This window comes from Pleurodeles waltl, chromosome 4_2 (assembly GCF_031143425.1).
Source record: "Pleurodeles waltl isolate 20211129_DDA chromosome 4_2, aPleWal1.hap1.20221129, whole genome shotgun sequence".
Classification (NCBI taxonomy): Eukaryota; Metazoa; Chordata; class Amphibia; order Caudata; family Salamandridae; genus Pleurodeles; species Pleurodeles waltl.
This window is the reverse complement of record NC_090443.1, coordinates 943,342,151-943,365,746: the sequence shown is the minus strand read 5'-3', so window position 1 is coordinate 943,365,746 and position 23,596 is coordinate 943,342,151. Positions and strand designations below refer to the sequence as shown.

The 23,596-nt window shown below is 46.9% G+C and overlaps 1 protein-coding gene across 1 annotated transcript in view; it reads right to left on the bottom strand.

The window, feature by feature from the left end:
• LOC138293503 (vitamin D3 hydroxylase-associated protein-like) overlaps window positions 1-22,746 on the bottom strand; it is a 290,584-nt gene extending 267,838 nt beyond the window's left edge. The window contains exon 1 of the mRNA XM_069232742.1: window positions 22,548-22,746. Within this exon, the coding sequence (XP_069088843.1) occupies window positions 22,548-22,739 (192 nt within the window). The 5' untranslated portion in view covers window positions 22,740-22,746. The remainder of the gene's footprint in view (window positions 1-22,547) is intronic.
• Between the last annotated feature and the right edge of the window lie 850 nt (window positions 22,747-23,596).

The following is a 23,596-nucleotide window of genomic DNA, read 5'->3' as shown; positions in this document are numbered from 1 at the left end:
CTGTGTTTTTTCTTGTGAAGCTTGCAGGATTAGTCTCCGGTTTCTCTCACTGCAAAGTGGTCCTCCTCTTTCCATGGCACCATAGAGAAGGGGGCATTGTAAGTGAGGGATGATGCACGGGAAGCTCCTCCTAAGGGACAGGGGTCCCATTTGCACCAAGATTCTATGCTAGGATTGGAGGCTTAGATTATGTTTCTCTCTCTTTACTGACAAAAACACTGGCCAATCTAGAGATAACAAATAACTTCAATAAAGGGCTACATATCCCATGAACCTTTGTTAACATAATATCCCTTCATCCACCAACCACTGTCCTTACAAGTCCTCAAAACTGGCAAAAATCTTCCTGTTGCATTCTTTGCTGCTCAGCAGTCAACATAAATGGTCCCAGTCTTGCTGATGTGCATTACTTTATTTATGCATTGATATATTTTGCTTCAGTGTGTTGATGTTATAATAAGTAAATGCAGCTAGTTTGCAATTGTTTCTCTAACACTATTTTCTATAGTGGCACCCTTTTTGAGTTACATTTGTGTATTGCGTTTCCACTTGGAATGGATGCGCTACCAGCCACTGATTTACCGCCTCAGTTTGCAGCCACAAGTCGGCATCACACCCTTTCTCAAAATTTGAGTTCCTTCTTCTCCTTCTCTAGCAGAGTTGGGTCTCACCAAATCCTTCCCACACCCACCCCTGAGCCAATTGCATATTACTCATGGAGCCTGGCATTGAAGGGAGCAAGGCTGCGCTTGTATCCCAATTGAGTGGTGCAAGCACAGTCCTCTTTCTCAATGAACTGGGAACATATCATTTGAAACGCTGATAACCCTACTCACTTGTAGTTATACTATATTTGGAGTTGGTCCCACTCATATTACCCCTTGGGATTGCCCGTCTGCCTGCAATATACTGAAGGCCCAGGTAGCAGAGTGAAAATCCTTTGATTAAGCTGAATATGAGGCTTAGCTGCCACTCTTAAACCCATCACAAAGCAACTTCAGCAATACTCCCAACAGCAAGTGTACGACCAACCGTCTGGTTCAAACTATGGACTAACGCAAGTCAACAAACCCCAAAGGCCAAGGCCTAATCAGAATCCTGGGCTCATGCTGAGGTTCTGAAAAGATCATCTCAAAACTTCTTGGCTATATATAGCTCCTAATAATTCAAACAAAGCCTCAGATGAGCCTGATCCGATCACAGACACAGATACAGACTCAGACCATTCTAATAACAATGCAGCTAGTAGGAACAAATGGAAGAGATTTAGGGGGTCATTTTGACCTTGGCGGACGGCGGAGGCCGTCCGCCAAGGTACCGCCGCTGAATGACCGCACCGCGGTCAAAAGACCGCGGCGGCCATTCAGACATTTCCTCTGGGCCGGCGGGCGCTCTCCAAAAGAGCGCCCGCCGGCCCAGAGGAAATGCCCCTGCAACGAGGACGCCGGCTCAGAATTGAGCCGGCGTAGTTGCAGGGGTGCGACGGGTGCAGTTGCACCCGTCACGTATTTCAGTGTCTGCTTAGCAGACACTGAAATACTTTGCGGGCCCTCTTACGGGGGCCCCTGCAGTGCCCATGCCATGGGCATGGGCACTGCAGGGGCCCCCAGGGGCCCCGCGGCACCCCCTACCGCCATCCTGTTCCTGGCGGGAGACCCGCCAGGAAAAGGATGGCGGTATGGGGTGTCAGAATCCCCATGGCTGCGGAGCGCGCTCCGCAGCCATGGAGGATTCACAAGGGCAGTGGTAAACCGGCGGGAGACCGCCGGTTTACCCTTTCTGGCCGCGAATGCCCTCTGGAGCACCGCCAGCCTGTTGGCGGTGCTCCCGTGGTCGGTGACCCTGGCGGTCACCGGCCGCCAGGGTCAGAATGACCCCCTTAGTGACCGAACACACACTTAGTGCTGCACTCCTCTTGCTTCTAACCTGCTTGCTTTTGTCCTTAAAGACATCATACACCTGAGGTCTTCTGACTGAGTTCTAGCACTAGCAGTGTCTGAACACCTATTGACTGGGTTACAAAATAATTTTGATAAAAAAATGTGCAAAAGGTTGAGAGCAGAACGTTCCAGACGGGATTTACCTGGCAGATTTGCCAACACGCCTCACAGGGATCCCAGCATGCTTACCTTCGTAAAGAAGCATTCAGAGGACCTGAAGAAGGGTATAGACAGGGCTTGGTGATGTTAACAAGACAATCTGCTACAGGTCCCCTGGCTAAGAACCTAGAGCTAAAGAAGGCCAAGGAGACGAGGAACCTTATTGATGTGGATAACTTAGCAGGTTTGTCACAGCGCACTGTCTGCTTATTAGGTAAAGCTAATTGCACTATTTCTGCAGAAAAGTAAAAATCATTGCAGATGAGGATTGACCCTAAATTGGTAGATCTTGTATCAGCTAAGGTGGGCCCATTTGCCAAAGGCCTTCTATTTGGCATCAAATTCGGCAAAGACATTGGTAACTTTGTCAATACCTTTACAGCCTTGGACAAGGCTTAGTCTTTACTCAGAAAAGTTCTTCAGACCAACCTTTTTGGAAGGGCTGGCCAAAGATTGGGATGGTCATCAGGTCATTTGATGGATCCAGATGTGGAACCTTTTTCCTTCCAGTTCAAAATATCATTGAGGCTGATATGCCAGGGGTGGCTATAAAAGCAGCAACCAGTCATCCATCAATGCGGGTTAAACAGGTAAGACTTTTCTGTGTGTCTCAACTGACCCTCAGGGGGTAGAGTGAATTCCTTTCTTCACAATTGGAGAAAGCCTATCCAGGATCCTTGAGTGTTAGAGACCATTCAAGGGTACAGAGTTCTATCAGACCCCCTTCCAATGGTGAGGGCCAGTTAAACTTTGTTTTTCTCAAGAAGAGGTAAGTTTTATCAACTTGGAAATAAAAACGTTACACAAACCGACTCATGCTCTCTCATACCTGCATCCCAGAGGTTTTCGCAACACTTTTCTTGGTTCAGAAGGAAGGAGGGGGTTACACATTGGTTTTAAACCTGAGGAAATTCAACCATTGGGTGATGTACAGACATTTCAAGATGGAAAGCATCAATCTTTTGAGAGACGTATTGCAACAAGGTAATTGGATGTTCCAGTTGGACCTCAAGGTCACCTATCTAATGATTCCCATGTATGGGAATCAGAGGTGTTTCCAACAATTCATGCGGAGCAAGAAATGGTACTAATTCTTAGCACTACCTTTCAGTCTCTCTTCAGCACGTTGGTGTTTCACAAAGGTAATGAAACCAGTGGTGGAGAGTTTTATAAAGGTGCTCGTCTGATCATCAATCTAGAAGACATGGGGGGTCATTACGACCTCAGCGGTCTTTTTGCAAGACCGCTGAGGGACCGCCGTGCGGAAGACCGCCTGTGCAGGCGGTTTGCCGCTCGGCGTATTATGACTGTTGGCTGCTCTCCTTCGTTATTCCGACGGAGAGTCGCCAACAGCCATAGTGACGAGCAGCGGGGAAGTGGAGGTTGCTACACCTCCACCCCCACGTCAACAGAACACCGCCCACCGAATCACGTCCTGTGATTCGGCGCAGCGGTGTTCTGTTGGTGGTGTGGTGTCAGCGGAGCTACCCCCATGGCTCCCGTCCCCTCCCGGAGGATCGACGGACCAGGTAAGTTGATCGTCCGTTAGGGGAGGGTGTTGGGTGTTGTGTGCGTGCATGGGGGTGTGCGTGTGTGTATGTAGAGGGGGGTGTGAGTGCGTGTATGCTTGCGGGCTTGTTGTGTGTAAGGGAATGAGTGCGTGTATGTCTGTGGGTATGTCTGTATGGATGTGTGCGTGTATGTTTGAATGTGGGTGTGCGTGTATGACTTTCTGTGTAGATGTAGGTATGTATGTCGGGGTGTGTGCGTGTGTGTGTTGGTGGTGCCTGCATGCGTGTCAGGTGTGTGTGAGTAATGTTATGTTGGGGGTCGGGGTGGGGAGGGCTCTCTCCCTTTAAACATGGTAACATTAGATCATACCAAATTGGACTATTTAATTTATTTATAAGTCCCTAGTAGAGTGCACTATATGTGCCCAGGACCTGTAGATTAAATGCTACTAGTGGGCCTGCAGCACTGGTTGTGCCACCTACTTCAGTAGTCCCCTTAACCTTGTCTCAGGCCTGCCATTGAAAGGCCTGTGTGTGCAGTTTCACTGCCAATTCGATTTGTCATTTAAAAGTAGATGCCAAGCCTAAAACTCCCCTTTTACTACATATAAGACACCCCTAAGGTATGCCCTACGTAACACAAAGGGCACAATGCTGTGTAGGCAAAAGGCAGGACATGTACCTATGTATTTTACATGTCCTGGTAGTGTAAAAATGGCAATGCCAATTTGCAGTGCCAATGGCATGGGCACTGCAGGGGCCCCCGTAAGAGGGCCCCACTTTGTATTTCAGTGTCTGCTTTGCAGACACTGAAATACGCGACGGGTGCCACTGCACCCGTCGCACCTTCCCACTCCGCCGGCTCAATTCTGAGCCAGCGTCCTCGTGGGAAGGCTCTTTTGCACTGGGCTGGCGGGCGGCCTTTTGGCGGCCGCCCGCCAGCCCAGTGCAAAAGCCAGAATACCCTCTGCGGTCTCACGACCGCGGAGCGGTATTTTGGAGGGGGGAACTCTGGCGGGCCGTGAATCACCCCCTTTGTTTGCTTTTAAAAGACTTAACCACATAAGACACTTTGGCCCTCATTATGACACTTACCGCCATGCAGACTACCGCCAACATACCGCGACGGTATACTACAACAGGTATTATGACCCACACATAGAAATCCGCCACTATACAGACACACACACAAGTCTGCCAGCCCAAAGGTCAGTGATAAACTGGCGGTAGCAAAACCCACACCGTTACGCCAACAGAAATACGTCTGCCAGCCCAAAGGTCAGTGATAAACTGGCGGGAGCAAAACCCACACCGTTACGCCAACAGAGATACGCCCATAGCATCATGACCCATGAATCACAGTGGTGGTCATTCAACTGCGGTAAATCATTGGCGGTACAGACCGCTGCGCTCAAAATACACATACACTAACAAAACAACACCACGTTGGGCAACTTGAATAACACATACCTGACACACATACACACACCAAACCCACACACCCACAACACTATTAAACACACACCCACACTACCCACAACCCTTTACGACCCAAAGAATTTGACAACTAAGAGAGAGACAAGCCAGGATCACCCACTGAATCTGAGCCACAAACACCATCACTCATACACAGTCCACGCACCTTGCAGCACACACACCAACACATCACCCCACACACCCTCACACACACCACTCACACTACATCCATGGCACCACAATGACACCCCATATTCTCTGAGGAGGAGCTAATGGTCATGGTGGAGGAAATCATCTGGGTAGAGGAACAGCTATTCTGATCACAGGTGCAGCAGACATCCATTGCTAGGAAGATGGAGCTATGGCGGATAGTCGTGGACAGGGTGAACGCCGTGGAACAGCACCTCAGAACAAGGGATGACATCAGGAAGAGGTGGAATGACCTACGGGGGAATGTGCATTCCATGGTTGCAAGACACCAGATAGCTGTACAGAGGACTGGTGGTGGATCCTCATTTCCTCCCCCACAACTAAAAACATGGGAGGAGCAAGTCTTGACGATCAGGCATCCTGAGGGCCTGGCAGGAGTAGCAGGAGGACTGGACTCTGGTAAGTCAAATCTTTACTACTTTATCCCCCCCTACTTGCATGCCATCACAAACTCCTACCCCTACCCTCACCCCATAACTCCACCACCTCAGATATACCCCACCATCACAACCCACCCATCCCAATACCAAGCCCTGCATGCAACACCAATGCCTGGACCCCCATCACAGACCTGCATGGACAGCCATCACCACATCATGCACACTAGTGACAATCACTTAGCCAACCAAATTACAACTCACACAGACCAAAGCTGCCTTGGCAATAACAACCATAGAGGGAAACATACAATTGCACAAGATGTCACACGCAGAAACAATAACACTGCATTGACATCCCCACAGGACCCCCACACAACATCACAGGAGAGGAGGTGCCAGCAACATCCAGTCCCCCCCAGAAGAGGCCCACAGTGATGACAGCAGCTCTGCACACCTGGATCAGGATGACCAACCTGGCTCATCAGGGACCTCTGGACAGTCGGTGACCCAGCCACAGTCCCAGCCCACCACAGAGCCTCCGCCCCCAGGAAACACCAGCACAGCACCCACCCAGCAGGCCCATCCCTCTGTCCCCCGGACACATCAATCAGCAGTGTGCCCACCACTACAGGGACCCCAGGCAACCCCACAAACACAGGACAATCAGGGACCTGGGGTAAGTGGCAGTGGGCATATGGTTCAGGGGACCGAGGCACAGGACAACAGGGAAGCTGGGAGGACTGCTGTGCGATAGGGGGAGGACAGGCCCAGGGATTCTACTCTCCACGAGGAAGTCCCCAGCATCCTGGGAGCATACCACCATTCCCAGGAGACCATGGGCCAGATACTGGCCAAGTTGCAGGAGACACAGCGGCTGCAGGAGGGACAGTACCTGGGGATCAGGGAGGACCTGAGAGACATCCACACCACCCTGGTCACCATTGCAGGGGTGCTGGCAGACATGTCCAACACAATGAGGGAGGCAGTGGCACAATAACGGGCCCCTGACACCAGCCACATCGAAGAACAGCCCTCCACCTCCGCCGACGCTAGTGGACAGGAGGCCCCGACACTGGAACAACAGGCCACCAGCACCCCACCCCCTGCAGAAGGAGAACCACCACGCAAAAGGTCCCTGCGATCTAGGCAGAAGTCAGACAACATTGCCAAGACCCCCGCCAGGAAATAGGACTCACCTGATTGTCACCCGTGTGTCCCACTCTGTCACCCTGTCCACCTTGAACTGACATTGCTCCACTTCCTATGCCCCGTTGGACAATGAACCCATGATACCAATAGACTGGACTCTATCCTGAACATTTCTCCACCATCAAGCCAGCCCATTGCAATACCCCTAACACATATTATCACAGAAATAAACACCCTTGGACCAAATACACGTATGGAGTCTGTCAGTTGATTGAAATATGTATTACTTACACAAGCTGTAAACATTGCAATTCAAATACAGTTATATTTACATAGGTATGACCTGTAGTGGGAAGCAGTAAACACACCAGGAGCCAGAGTGGGTCACAGATATCTGAAAATAGAGATGCCAAAGGGTACAGTAAGAGCCCTTAGAAACAGGGAAATCAGGCTGCCATGTAAAATGTCCAACACAAAACTGCATTGGAAGGTGAAGTAACAGTGTCTTATCTGTGTGTCACTGGAAGTACTGTTGGATTATTGTAGTTCTGTTGTCCACATCCTCTTCCTCTGCCTCCTCTTTGTCACTGTCCACAGATTCCACCGCTGCCAGACAACCATCCCCAGGCTCATCCTCCTGCAGAAAAGGTACCTGGCGTCTCAAGGCCAGTTTGTGCAACATGCAACATGCAACGATGATCTGTCACACCTTCTTGGGTGAGTAGTACAGAGATCCACCTGTCAGATGGAGGCACCGGAATCTGGCCTTCAGGAGGCCAAAAGTGCTCTCAACTGTCCTCCTTGTTCGCCCATGTGCCTCACTGTAACGTTCCTCTGCCCTTGTCCTGGCATTCCTCACTGGGGTCAGTAGCGATGGGAGGTTGGGGTAACTAGAGTCACCTGTAAATATCGAGGGATACCTGTTAGCCACACACTCACCCTTAGCGACAATCCCACACCCATATACCTACATCAACTGGGTGGGGACCATGGGCTCACCAATAAGCCACACCCGGTGGCTCTGGAGTTGAGCCATCACATATGGGATTCTGCTATTCTGTAAGATAAAGGCATCATGCACAGAGCTAGGATACTCTGCATTGACATGGGAGAAGTACTGGTCCGCCAAACACACCATCTGCACATTCAGAGAGTGAAAGGTCTTTTGATTTCTGCACACCTGTTCATTTCTCAGGGGGGACAAAGGCAATATGTGTACCATCAATAGCACTAATGACATTGCGGATATGTCCCAGTGCATAGAAACCAGCCTTCACTGTGGCCAAATCCTCCACCTGGGGGAATACGATGTAGCTGCGCATGTGTTTCAGCAGGGCAGACAAATCCCTGGTCAGCACGTTGGAGAACATTGGCTGTGACATCACTGATGCCATGGCCACTGTCGCTTGGAAGGAACCACTTGCCAGAAAATGGAGCACTGACAGGACCTGCACTAGAGGGGTGATACATGTGGGGTGGTGGATAGCTGAAATCAGGTCTGGCTCCAATTGGGCACACAGTTCTTGGATTGTGGCCCTATCAAGTCTGTAGGTCAGGATAATGTGCCTGTCCTCCATTGTCGCCAGGTCCACCAGGGGTCTGTACACAGGGGGATGTCTCCATCTCCTATTCATCCTCAGTGGTTGAACTCTAGAGTGAAAAACTGTGAGCGGAATGTCATATTCAAACATGTACTCAGATTAATATGCATTTTTGTTTTACAGAAACGGTATGTGAACTTGTAAGTCAGTTGATGTGCCTATGTCTGCTGTGATGCAGTTAGGTGCCATAGCCTGTGCCCCCCTGAAATGGCAGCTGCCTGACCTGTGAGGAGGGACAAGTGGAAATGAGGTAATTCCGCTGGCGTTGTGCAGAGTTGTGGTCGATGACTGCCGTGAAACACCACATTGGTTATCACTGTGGCCTATATGTTCCAGGAGTCAACGGCGATGTACGCCGGTGGTGACGGTACGCTCCGCCGCGGACGTGACCGCCATTTTCTATATGTTCACTCACTTGCTTCCTGACCTTCAACAGGGGAGGACCTACACTGCAAGTGCTGCTGTGACCCGTGTCTGGAAGTGACCATGGCTCGCGTGTCTGGGGAAAGGGCCCCTGCCTTCACTTCGGAGGAGTTGGAGAGACTGGTGGATGGGTTCCTACCCCAGTACCCTTTACTTTATGGTCCTCCAGACCAACAGGTGAGTACACTTTGAGCATGATGCGTGGGGCATGAATGTATGGAGTGCTGTGTGTGTAAGCTTCATGTAAGGAGGGGGGGGCTGAGGGGTCCTGGGCAGAGTGCTGCATGAATGGTGGTCAATGTCTGTGGGTAAGGGGATGGGAGGGATATGGTGGGCCATGAGGGTAACTGGGAGGATGGTGTGACTAATACCTTTTCTGCTGTATTTTTCCTGCAGGTCAGCGCCCATTAGAGAAAAAGGGTATTTGGCGTGCCATCACCAAGGAGGTGCCGACCCTCGGGGTCTTTGACAGTCAGACCACCCACTGCCGCAAATGGTGGGAGGACCTGCGCCGCTGGGCAAGGAAGATGGGGGAGGCCCAGCTGGGGCTGGCCTCCCAACGAGGAAGGGGTGACCGTCGTACCCTGACCCCCCTGAAGTTCCGCAACCTGGCGGTGGCCTATCCAGAGTTGGATGGGCACTTGAAGGCATCACAGCAGCCACAAGGGGGTGAGTACAGATTCAGATTCTTGACTTTGCACGCGTTAAGGTGTTACCTGGGTGGGGAATGTGGGCTGTGGGTGCCCCTAGGCAGGGCGAACATGACAGGGTAAGGTACATTATGGGCAAGCTCAGATGCACTCCAACCACAATAATGTTGGTGGGCATCTAATACTGGGCAGGGGCCTGTGGGTTTCAGGTGTGCAGCTAATGGCGTTAGGCATTGTACCCCATGGGCTGGTGACTAGTATTGTAACTGGTAGTGCATGGCTCGAGTGCATGTTCCCTGAGAGTTGTGTACGCCAACGGTAGTGTTGTTGCTGGCATTGATCAAGTGTATCCTCTGTCTCTCCCCTCCTTTTTGTTTTGTCACCGTGTTCTTGTGTGCATTAGCATCATCTGGTGGAGGAGCAGAGGCACCGGCGACGGAGGGAGCTGTATCCCATATGGGCCTGGAGGCCGAATCCACCAACGGTGAGGGCACCAGTGGGACAGAGGGCGAGGGGAGCACACCGACGGACACAGGAGGGGACAGTTCCGACAGCGACTCATCCTCCGATGGAAGCTCCCTTGTGGTGGCGGACACCTCTGTGCCCACCTCAACTACAGGTACAGCCTCCACCCCCCGTACCAGCACTGCCCTCCCCGCAGCCCTTCAGCGTGTTTCTGGTGCCCGCTCACCCAGGAGGGTGGGCATCTCCCTCGCCTCAGGAACCTCAGGCCCTCCCCAGTCACCCCTGCTGTTGTCAGTGAGGAGGCTATTGACCTCCTGAGGTCCCTCTCTGTTGGGCAGTCAACCATACTGAATGCCATCCAGGGTCTAGCAGGGCATTTGCAACAAACAAATGCATACCTGGAGGGCATTCACTCTGGCGTGGCGGTCCAACAGAGAGCATTCCAGGCTCTGGCCAACTCACTGATGGCAGCCATATTCTCTGTCTCCAGCCTCCCCCCTCCAACTTCCTCTGCCCAGTCCCAATCCCCTCAACCCCAGCCTGTCCCAAGCCCACCTTCAGACCAGCATTCACCAAAATCAGCACACAGAAGTGGCTCAGGCAAACACAAGCACCACACTTCATCTCACAGGCACTCACACAAGCACCATCCAGATGCGGACACACCAACATCCACTGCCTCCACTGTGTCCCCCTCCTCCTCCTTGTCCGCCTCCCTCCCAGTAGCATCTCCACTCACACCTGCATGCACTACATCCTTATCCACTACCTCCCTCACCAGCACACGTATCACTATACGCCCCTCACTGGCAGTCACCACCCCCACATCCATGCACATGTCCCCTGTTTCCTCTCCCACTGTGTCTCTGCCCCCTCCTCCCAAAGTACACAAATGCAAGCACACAGGCACCCAACAGCCATCCACCTCACAACAGCATCCAGCCCATGCACCTGCACCCAAACACAGCAGACTGACACCTCCTACAACCACTCCCTCTTCCTCCACTCACAAACCTTCACCCTCTTTCCACCCCAGTGTCCCTAAGAAGCTTTTCCTCACCACCATTGACCTATTCCCTACCTCTCTGCCCCTGTCCTTCACTTCGGGCCAGGGTGGCCAGAACCCAGCCCAGCACCTCAGCCACCCAATCCACGGCCACTGTGGTTTCTGCAGCTACTGCTGGAGGCACCTGTCAGCACAGCCAGTGTGCCAGCACCACCTGCCAAGGCCAAGAAGGGTCCACCACCTAGCAAGGGCAATGAAGGGGACACCAGCCAGCAAGGGGAAGGAGGCACCACCAGCCAGCAAGGGGAACGAGGCACCACCAGCCAGCAAGGGCAAGAAACAAAAAACACCAGCTGGCATAAGCAAGGAGGCACCACCATCTGCCAAGGGCAGGAAGGGGCATACAACACCAGCCATAGCACTTTAGCCGTCTGAGGCTGCGGGTGAAGGGCTGGAGCCTACCACCACCGCGGCCAGCACCGCTACCTGCGCCGCGGCTAGCACTGCTACCTGCACCACGGCCAGCACCGCCACCTGCACCGCGGGCAGCACCACCACCTGCCCTGCCGCCAGCAGCAACACTGCCAGCAGCAGCAGCCCCAGTGGGCAGCCGTTCGAGGCTGCAGGAGAAGGGCTGGAGCCTACCATCTCCGTGGCCAGCACCGCTACCGGCACCGCGGCCAGCACTGCAACCTGCATCGTGACCAGCACCAACACCTGCTCTGCTGCCACCTGCAGCGCAACTGCCATCCACTGAGCAGCCGTCACCGCCGGCGAGCAGTGTGTAGTTGTGACTATATGGGCTGTAGTACATCCTGGCCCCTGCAACTCCTGTCACTGTGACACCCAGGTGAGAGACTGTGACCTTGCCCCATCCAGTATGAAGCACACTGGGCACAAAGCCCCCTCCAGAACCAGTGGTAGTAGGCATCCACTCACCCCCTCCTTGCCAGGATGAAGCACACTGGGCACAAAGCTCCCTCCAGAACCAGTGGAGAAGCCACCCACTTGAGAAACTGTGCCTTTGCACTCACCAGGACCAAGCAGTGGGCAAACCACCCACTTGAGAGACTGTGCCTTTGAACTCCCCAAGACCAAGCAGTGGGCAAACCACCCACTTGAAAAACTGTGCCTTTGAACTCCCCAGGACTAAGCAGTGGGCAAACCACCCACTGAGAGACTGTGGCTTTGCACTCCCCTGGTCCAAGCAGTGGGCATTGAACCCCCTCCAGGCCAGTGGTGTTGTACCATCTTCCAGCTGAGGTGCCACCCATTCCCCATCCCCCTGAGGTGCCTGTGTTTTTTCAACCTGATGCCTCTGCAGTGTTCTCTCCCTATTGAGGCAGGATTCAAGTGTGGCCTTGGCCTATGTGTTATGGCCTCCTGGGTCACGGACATTTTGGAGTGGGCATTGTCCCTCCTTTTGTATATATTGTACATACTGTTTATTGTTGACGGACGTATTTATCAAAAAATACAGCACAACTATGGTTTCCTGTATCCTTGGATATCACTTTGAAATTCCCGGTAGCATTGCCAATGTTTCCAGAGATTCTGAAAGGTACCATGGATGAACTACACCTGATGGTGGTAGAAGGCCAATTGAATCTCAAAGCTGGAAAATGTCCGGTGACGTTCACAAATGCCATAGATTTCGGGACCAGTTGCAAATTACATCAAGCAAGCCTGTATAAGTCATCATGGAAAAGTTTGATGGGTTGGTAGCTGGAATGGGATCTGGATCGCATGGAAGCAGATTTAACAGCAATAGTACATTTTTTGTTCCAGAAAACAGAAGAAGGCCTCGCTCACAGGTTGGTAAATAATTTTCGATCTGCAATTTTGTTAGGATTATAAAGTACTTAAAGGGATAAGTATATGCCACCTACCTAAACCAAGATACGGTAGCATGTGGAATATTATTGTGGTGCTGAGATTGTTTAAGAGTTGGGCAGGTAATACTTAGGGGTGGGTGGCACTCGCGGAGTTTCACTCTCAGCAGAGTTACATAAAAACTCCATGAGATTTCACAGAGTTCCACAAGCATGTACATTGTGCTGATTTTTAGCACCATAAGATTGTTCGCTCTGACCGATCAGCACAAACAGCACCGTGCCGTGTGCCAGAAGCACTGTTGCTCAAGCTGGTTTTGCTGCAGCTCGAGTAATTTTTCTGTTTGAGAGGCAACTTTCCCAACGTGAATAGTAGAGAGCTCCTGCTTCCGGAAAATCTATCTGGTGCTCTCCAAGCCATGATCGAAAAAATTCCACCAATCGGTAGCTGGCAGAAGTCAGCATGGAACTACACGTTATATAATAATTACACCTGTATTGCTTTGCTCTAGAGTATAATCATGTTGTTTACCTGCCCATAGTTTCAAAATATTTGACGTACAGAAAGTACCAGATGTGTTCTTTACCTCATAGGTATGGATCAAAAGCAAGAGTGACTTTCAAATCATAGATGAGATTTCAGAAGCGTCATAGAGTTCTTTAATCATGAGATGGATTGATTTTTGGCCGTTGGACTGATGGTTATTGGACATTATTGAGAGTTGATGCTGCCTGGCATTGGAAGAGGCAGCAAAATGGTGTTTCCCAGATTTGAGGACTTGTAAGGACAGTGATTGGTGGATGAAGGGATGTTAGGTCCATGGACAATATACACCTTTATTGAAGTAATTTGGTAATTTGTGATTAGCTGATGTTGTTTCTTCAGTAAAGAGAGTTAAGCATAATCCTTGCTTCTGTGTCCTTAATCGAATTTAAAGTTGTTACTACGAAAACCAACACATTTTTCATTCAACTTGTACATGCTAACTCTAAAGAGCGCACAACCCCCACAAGAAAAAGCCACAACCAAGCCATGTCCACACAATGAGCGACTTCACAGGACCTAAAATTGCAGGCCATAAATAGCTAAATCTGATCCGCGCACTACTTTACGTGCACAGTCACGCTGTCATGACACATCTTCTGGCCATACTGCTACTGGATCACACATCGTAGTGAGGCAAAAGCCATTTCAGCCAATGCCATTAAAGTAAAGTGGTGGTTTTTTCCATTTGCGTACCTCCAACATCAGATCATTATGTCTTAATAGGGGCAACCATTCTAGGTTGAGCTAGGAAACACTTGCGGGTAGCCAACAGAAGTACAATACAAGCACTCTTGTGACAGAAAAGCACAACTTTTGCCCAATCAAATTCTGTACTCAAACTAATCAATATGTGGGCAGAGCCAATGCCCCTCTTTCTGTAGTGCTTTTTCAAGGTCTTTTTATGTTGATCACATAAGGACTGGCGACAGCTGCACTGTCAAGCAAAATGTAAAACTGTCTCAGAATTATTCTCAGGAAACACCACTCAAATATGGATCTCAATTAACCCTGTAATGCACACTAACCACTCTCTAGACATATCAAAAAAAGATCTCAAACATGTTGTGACATTATCTTCAAGTACCCATGGTACTTAACTACGTAGGCTGTCCTATTTACTAAGTGTATGACAATTGATTCTTCTATGTAATGTATATTTGTGTTTTACTACCTCTACCTACTTCAATTTTGCTACTGTGTAGGATCCACTTTAAGTGGTAATTGTAATGTTTTTCACTCTTTAATGTAATTAGGACATTCCATGATGTGATATTCGTGGTTATTTGTGAACAATGTGTTGCTATCTTTTTTTCAAGTGCTCTGGCACATTTGAAGCTGGTCCTTGATACAAACAAACTGAAAGTAAATCAACATTACTGGAAAATTGTATTGGTTAAATACTGTAAGGGATACTGCCTCAGTTTACCATTATAATCCTGGAAAACTCCTGATGAAGTGCTGCTTTTTGGGCTGAAACCTGCATGCTAGTGGGGAGCTTTCTAGTTTTTCAATATCCATTGTTTCTACACAGACAGAAACATCATGCTGAAGACAACAGAATGGCATGCTTAGAGAAGACAGTGTAAATCTGCCCTGAGGACAACACAAATATGCAGAATCTCATACCTGAGGTTCTTGAAGAAGAGGTGACAGTCCTGCTATCAGAGTCATTTCGATTTGAGATAGGAAGTTTTACAAAACTCCTTCACAACATCATTATACACCCTTAGACATCATGATACATCATTATGGTAAATATGCATGAAGGCGAGGAAGGTGACAACCTAAGACATTTCGCGGCAGTCTGGCTCTCCGAAACAATTCGCATCCATGGTGAATTGATTGTAAAGAGCACCAACAGGTGCCTCTATCTGAGGTCATTGCGGCCAACCAGTCCAAGAGGGGACAGTGGTCCCACTGTCAAGGTGATACTGAGAAGAGAGAACGTCGGAGACACATACTAGAGGCTGTCTAACATACTGTGCAATGTGTCTAGAGAAGAACCAAATCCAAACCTTGCCTGATGCTTCCAAAGCTACTGAGGAAAAGCATAAACAACAGCATGATCACTGAGGATAAGACATATATATATATATATAGGTATAGGTAGTTATAGTTAGGTTGGACCAAGTTTCTAAAGAAATAGCATTTTTTGTTTTCCTAATAACTTTAGCGCTGCTTGATGAATCTTCACAAACTTTTCTAAAAAAATATGATGCTCACTTGAGCTACTGTTTGGAGAGTTTCAGGGTGATCCATCCAGGGGGGTGAGAAAAATAAGGGGATGCTAAAACACTTTTTTCCCATTCGTTTTTCCATAGGATGCCAAATCTACTGGATGGAATTACACCAAATTTGGCAGAAAGGTGGCTCCTGGTCCACAAAGCGACCTTTTTTGTTTTTGAGTAAATCCATTTAGTAGTATCGGAGAAATTAAGGGGAAAAAATTGTATACCTAGGGATACTCATGCTGAGATCAGATTGGCTGTCAACACTTCAACCATGAAGTGTTGGCAGCCATCTTGGGACTCTAGCCGAGTCCCAGAAAAAAGATGTAAAAAAAAAACAAAAAAGAAAAGGGGACAGGGTAGGGACACCCTGATCCCTTAGCTCTGGTGGTGGGGTCCCAGGTTAAAAAGCATTTTTTTGCACGGCGATTCACCGCGGATCAGGTGAAAATAAAACAAAAAGTGTGGGCTCCCACACTTCATATTTTTTAAGCCCCCGGGTAGGCCAAGTCCCAGGGACATTCTTTATACGAGTGCAGGGGGCCGCCTGCCCCTCCCGCAGCCCTGAGGATCACCACCTCCCTGTGGTGATTTTCATGATATATGTGGGGGGCCCGTGGGCATCCCTCATGCCCTGGGGACAACCACCTCCCTAGGGCAAATTGCTTTCACTGTGTGGGGGAGGCCTGTCAGCTATGAAGCTGCAGCCAGGCCACAGCAAACACTCCAGTTTCAAACAGTGGGAGCTGTCAAGCAAGTCCCTTCGGTCTGAAAGCAGACCTTTCATTTCTGTCCCCTGCCCACATGCAGGGAACAGAGATGAAAGGTTTGCTTCAGCAACCATGGAGCTGCTGTTAAATGGAGCTCCTTGGTTGACAAAGCAATGGGACTGCGGGAGAGGCTTTGAAGCTTCTTTTGCAGTCCCTGACAGCCTATGAAGGGCATTTTGCAACAAAAAAATTAAAATAAACAAATACACATATAGGGACTGCAGGGGAGTCCTTGAGGGCTACCCACAGTGACAGGCCATAAAGGGCTATAAAAAATGGAATTTAAAAAAAACGAACAGTTCAGTGTGAAGGCCACAAACCTTTACACTGAGTATTGCGGGTTGGAGTTCCGCCAAGCCAGACTCGTTTTCACTCTTCATTTATTTTTTTTAACTGACAAAATGTTCAAGGGTCATATGAAAGGGGATTTTACTTTTTAAAAATGATGAATATATTTTTCTTTTTAAAATGTGCAGAAATATAACGCACATTAAACCCTAAAAAACTCTCATTTTTCTTCTCCCTTTCACTCTTTCAATCTCTTTCTTCCACTCACACACCCACTCAGACACACACACAAACTCACAGACCCACTCAGACACTCACGCACCCACTCAGGCCCTTGTGTCTGATGTACACACTATCACCCACAGATACACCCCCTCACACCTATTCTCACACCCAGAGAGGTCGTGGACAACTCCCCCCATGCACGGCCAAAGGCTTGTGTACAGCATAGGGTTGGGTGGATAGGGGGTTTGGCCGCAAAATCTTGCTGCAGGCCAGATATTGCTGGCAACCTCCGCTGTGCATGAGTGAAGGCTGTGCACGGTGCAAGGTTGGGTGCTTAAAGGGGGTTGGCCTCAGGGCAAAAACCCTAGAAATTCAGCAGTTACAGTTGGAGTTCTTTCAAGTAACCATAACTCGCACCTTGAGTTATCTATAATTTGCACTTTTGCCATGCACGGCTAATTACTTCACATATTATATCCTTGATGAGATCTTGTATGTCATCTTTGATGTTATCACTGCAACATTTGCAATAAAATTATTGATAAGAAAACTGTGCATGGCAAGGGCACAAATTATAGTTACCTTAGGGCGCGAATTATAGTTACTTGAAAGAACTCTAACTAGAACTGCGGAATTTCTATGGTTTTGTATGAGTAAATTCAGAAGCTAACTATAACGTCCCTGTACCCTTTGTTTTTTTCAGTGAATATAAATATACATACATATATTTATAAATAAATAATATATGTGTGTATATATATATATATATATATATATATATATATTCCACACAGCAAAACTTAATTGACGAGGCCACCACTCCTTCAGGGCGGCTTCACAGCGGGCATGGAGCATCCTGTTACATTCATAAAAAAAAGCAAATTGAGAAGCCTTCCAATTCCAATCTGGCACAAGTTTATTTCATATTGAAATGGCAGCAAATCATTTCTTCCTGATGCGTTTCAGCAAAAAGCCTTGTTCACAGGAGAGCAGTTGCATGCAATGACAGATACTTCAAATCCCAGAATGCACCCTTCATTTCAGCATATTACCAAATTTTGGCGCGCTCGCGTTACATCTCTTCATTAGTATCTCTTCACCACAATTTTAAATTGCAGTTCATATTTCGATCAGGTGCAAAACATCTCAGATAATGTGGTCATGTGCACTTCATCTGAAAATAAAATGAGCTTTCAAAGTCCAGCAACCTTCATTTTCATAAATGCTGCCTTGAACAGTACATAATTATCTCTTACTCATCCACATATCATACCTTTGATGTGATCTTGTATGGCATCTTTGATATTTTCACTGCAACATTTGCAATAAAATTATTGATAAGAAAACTGTGCATGGCAAAGGCACGAATTATAGGTACCTCAGGGAGCGAGTTATAGTTACTTGAAAGAACAATACGGCTGAATTTCTATGGTTTTGTATGAGTAAATTCAGAGCCTAACTAACAAGTCCCTGTAACCTTTGTTTTTTTCAGTGAAAAAAAATTAAATAATATATAAATCCAAACAAAGGGTCACAATTCTGACATGGTGCACTCAAACTGCCAGTGCCAGTGGTAGGAGGTAGACCATTCCTCCTCAGTATGTATATCCAAAGAAAAAGAAAACCACTGCACTCCGTTTCACCAAATAGCCAATATTTTAATCCAAGCCAGCAATAAACAACTAACGCGTTTCAACTCCAAGAGTCTTCTTTATATATATATATATATTTATATATATATATATATATATATATACTAGAACTCTGAATAGACAAACATGCATGGAATTCTTTAAGCTCGTTGAGTCTGCAGAAAGAGGTGACATCAGCACCCAGGCTACCTGGCAATAGCGAGGCCCTCGCTTAATAACTTAAAAAAGCAAACAATCATGGATGCCTCAGAACCCACATCCTAACATTCTAACCCCCTGACCCTCCCACTATAGGTCACCCCTACCTATGCATGCAGTTAATCCAACTACGAAAGTGATAATATAGTGGCAGATATGTACCATAAATGTGAAAGGAAAACACTAATAGCTAGCTTGCAATATTTGCAAAAAATATTTTAAGTAGGCCTGGGCAGAGTTCGCAGAGTTGCACTACGCGGAGCTCTGCGAAGTGCCCAAAAACACTCTGCCACGCTACACAGCGTTCCGCAAGCGGAAGAGTGCATTAGGTTGCACTGTTCACGCTGATTCTTAGCGCCAGGTTTGTCCCGTGCTGAGAAATGGCTGCCTGCGCAGCGCAAGAGGGAGTTGCTTCTTTTCTGCTGCTCGAGTTGATTTTCTACTAGAGTGGTAGCTAACTCAATGCAAACAGGAGATTTTTCGCCGGGAAGTGGTCTTGAGTAAGATTTTCCTTGCTCACGCTCACCAACTCACCGTTGATGAGCACGAGCAAGGAAAAACTCCTCCTCGCTCCACTATTAAGCAGAGCGTGGAGTGGGGAAAAAAATGCAAACTCCACGAGCGAAGTGGAGTTCACCGCCCACCTCTAATTTTAAGCAGCTTTGGGCCAGATGAAGCAAAGGGTTTTTCCCCATTCTGTGTCAATGGGAAAATGTGTTCGTACATATGGCCCTTTGTCTGCTACTTTCAAACAGGGCTGTAATTGTATAGAATGCATACCATGCCGCAAAAAAATCCCACTTTCTTGTAAGGAACATGGGTGAACAAGTTTAACAACCAGCTATGTATCAAGGTATGAGAAATAATGGAAGAAGAATTATCTTATTGATTTTATTTGTGGATAATTATTGATTTCGTTACATATAACTATTGGGTGTCTTTGTTCTGCAATTTGGTTCCTGAGTTCATAAAAATTTGTTGGTAGCAGTGTATGAAACAATTCTAACAAAATGGCAACTGTATTAGGACACAATATGATTCTCCCCGTCTTTCTGCCTGTGTAAAGTTAGAGAGGAACCGCTGGGATTCCAGAAGGCAGAAGGTATTGGTGACATTATATCTGAGGCTGCTGGAATACCCTGTTTGATTGAGCCAAAATATAATTTTGTCTTGAATTTAGTGAAATGGAAACGCTTTGCTGTGGTCCGATGTTTTATTGGTGTTTTATCACAGAATTGCCTCACCAAAATAGTGACCGTCGGTCTCATAATTATCGGTTGTCTTTTCTGAATTAAACCGCTTTACCAAAACGGCAACAAAGTGGTCCTCTCTCTTTGTGTGCACCTTGAAAAGAATCGGCTGGGATTCTGTAAAGTTGGAGGTATAGGTCATAAAGGGTCCGAGGTTGTTAAAATACGTTATTATATTGAGTCAATATATAAGTGCATCTGTGAATTTAGAAAAAGGGGAATGACAACTGTGTCAGGTTGGACGCAGTCCACCTTCTTTTCTTTCAGTGTTAATTTGGGGTTCTGATAGGCTTTAGATATTGGGGAGATTATATATGTGCTAGTTTATATCGCCAGTGATACTGCGTGAGTTAATAATTGTTGTTTTTGAAATCAGTAAATTGTTATGAGTGAGCTAGTGTGATCAGTCTGTATCATAATGAGCCACAATTATATTTTTACCATTAAAAGATGGCGTGTGGTTATAAAGGCATATTGCAGTTAGAGCAGTGTTCAATTCTCACAGGTGTTTGGCATGACTGATATTGATGTCAAGCTATTCTCAGGATCTTTTGAGTTCTTTGTTGTATGCTACTTAAGTGGTGAGTTTCGGTTGAATGTGGGACACGGATTCAGGTGGGTGGAAGTGGTGTTTCATTAGATGCTCTGTTGGGGAATGGTATTTTGTATAGATGGAATAAAGTTTATTGCCCATGATGTTTGGGACGTTTGATTGTAGAATGGTTTTCTCATGTGTTGGTATGTTATCTCAGTAATGTGAGCTCACTGTGAGTTCTCAATAAAGTGTTGATACCAGCCTGAAGTGAAAGTTGATCTAGGGGGTAATATTTAGGATGTTACATGCAGGTTGTGACTTTCTCCCTAGGAGGGTGGATTCAGTAGTGGTCATGTGCAATACTTGTCATGGATATATAGATGATTGTGGTTTATATATAAATATTATGGTTCTGTGGTTTCATGTGTCAGTGCAAAGAACATTTGAATGATGGGGTTTAAAGAGAGAGGGGGTGCAATTACGTATTTAAATTTTATTTTTAAAATTAAGATGTACTTAGGAAGATAGTGCTATGGTTGTGAATTATTGCAGCTCTAACCTTGAAGCATTTCAAGTTTGTATAGGGAGAGAATAAAATTGGTATACTGAAGTGAGCTGAACTATGAGGTTAATACATATACTTATGGTGTCAGCAGGCCTGAAGACGTTCACTGTCATGAACAAAACAGGTTGGCTGAGGCTGCAACAATTGGAATGTGAATAATAAAAACATAAAAGCTTCTTTTGATTACAATATAAAGAAGAAGTGAGAAACCTGGACATTTAATTGGACTTTTCTTCCTATTATTGTTTCTTTATAGGATGCATCGCTACATTTATGAAACTATGTGACATTATTGCTGGGGTACAAGTAGTGTGAAAGGAAAGGTTGTAGGTTGTCAGTTTTTTTCTAACACACAACAAAATTTAAATACCTGTAAGTGAACAGTACAATATTTCAAAATACATCAGCAGGTAAGAAAGGACAAAGTAAGCATATTTTTTTGAAATTCTAAACAGTGATGAAAACAAAGTTCTTGATAGCATCAAAACAAATCAGGGCACATTACCTGGTGATGTGTAAATGCCAATTTTTTGCAAATTTCGTTTTCCACACACTTTTGTCTGTGTGCTTCATAGTTTTATCAGCAAAACTGCATGTCAGTGTAAATTTTGTAGTCATTTCAATGGGAAATCTGTTGTTTATAAATGACAGAGTGCTATCAATTCATGCTTTAGTAATATGTTGCTACATACCACACTATGACCATTTTCCTGTTGAATGGGTGTGGCTCATTTACTATACTTGTGCTTTGTTTGACACTTGGAGGCAGAATTAAAAGCCTCTTGCGCCATATATTTTTGTACATCACTTTTTTACGCTAATGTGGCGATACTATGGCAAAAAAGCTGCACAAAGTGGTGCAATTCACGCATTGTGCCACTTTGTAACCCCTTGAGCCACATTATGCCTGCGCCAGGCGTAATGTATGCAAGGGAGGCATTCCCCTGTTAGGGGGCCTGAAAAATAGTGCAATAGAATCTAAAAGATTTCTTTGCACCATTTTTAGAGCCATTTTTTAATGCCTGCTCTGAGCACAACATTTATTAAAATGAGCCTCTATGTACTTTGCAGGACTAGCGCCAAATTTAGTAGAGAGGAGTAAGACAGAGTGCAGTGCTAAAGTGCAGCGAAGGAGTGAAACACCAAACCATTGTTTTATGTATCTGGACGAATTTTAAGTGATGTGGGTTTTAGTATTTCACAGAGTGTTCTAATTGTTCTTACAGATGTAATATTCGTATTTTGTATTTTGTATTTTCCAACATGAAAGACTTGGTCAAAAATGTTTTTAAAAACGTAAACCTGAAAACCCAACTCCTCGGTGGGTTTCAATGCTGTAGGGCTGAATCAGCTGTTCATGTTTCCAAGGCCGGTAAATTAAGGATTATTTAACGGAGTAATTATATCCCCTGTTATTTACCGTACTCAGAAACAGACCAACAGCGATATGTAGCACAATATAAGAAACAAGTAGCTACAGAGGTTACCTGCCGCTGAAACCTCAGAACAGCATCCTCCATCTGGCGCAGGCTCTTCTCTCTCCTGCCTTGGGCTTCTTGCACTTTCTTCACTGTCCGCCTCCTCCGTACCCACTTCAGGGCCAGGACAACGGTGGCCGATCCACACAGGAGGCCGACCAGCAGGCGGGGATCAAACTCAGGCTCCGGGACCCGCGTCATCCTTACCGGAACACTTCCTCTCACTTTCAGGTATTTTACAGTCAATTGTAACTTAATAGGGAATTTTAAGATTTATATTTTAACTGCAAACTCATGAGAAGTGCCTTGAAAAGGGGATGTGATCTGACGATGTTAAGGTCTTCTCCAGCATGAAGTTTTTACTCTATCGCTATTACTTCACCCTGAAGTCGACGCCGGGATATTATTATGTTTGGCCTTTTAAGACCGACCCTCAACGAATCTAAACACGGCCTGTAGCTGCGGGCATTCTAGGTATGACAGGTCACAGAGTGTGCCAAGGGATGTCCATGCCAAGGCTGGCACTACCGCCAAGACCGAAGACAATTTACTTTGCCTCATGAGTTGCAGCTGTAGAAAAAGTGAACTGACATGGCTCGTAACTAACGCTGAGCGAATGCTGAGAAAAAAGGCAAGTTATATATTAACCAGACTGACAATCACGCGTCATATGCATTTAAGATAAGAGTTAAGGTAGGCTGAGACAGTGCTTTAAATAGGCAGGTCCTGTTCCGTACTGAGTACCTGCACTTCTTTAATTTGAAGGGGAGAGTACCTGCACTTCTCATGATTGTTGCAACACATTAGGGATGAGAACCAGCAGTTCTCAGGAGGAACATGTACTCTAAATGGAGAGTACCTGCACTTCTATATTTCCATGTAAAGCACTGGGCGGAGAGACTCTTTACTTACTACAAAATTCAGTTCATACCTCCTCCTCTCCTATCTTTTCTCTACTGACATCTCTGTCACAGTGGAGGAGATCTCTACACGCTGGCGTACGTTTTTGTAGTAAATGCAGGACATGGGTGAGTGATTGGAAACTAGGGAATAATTAC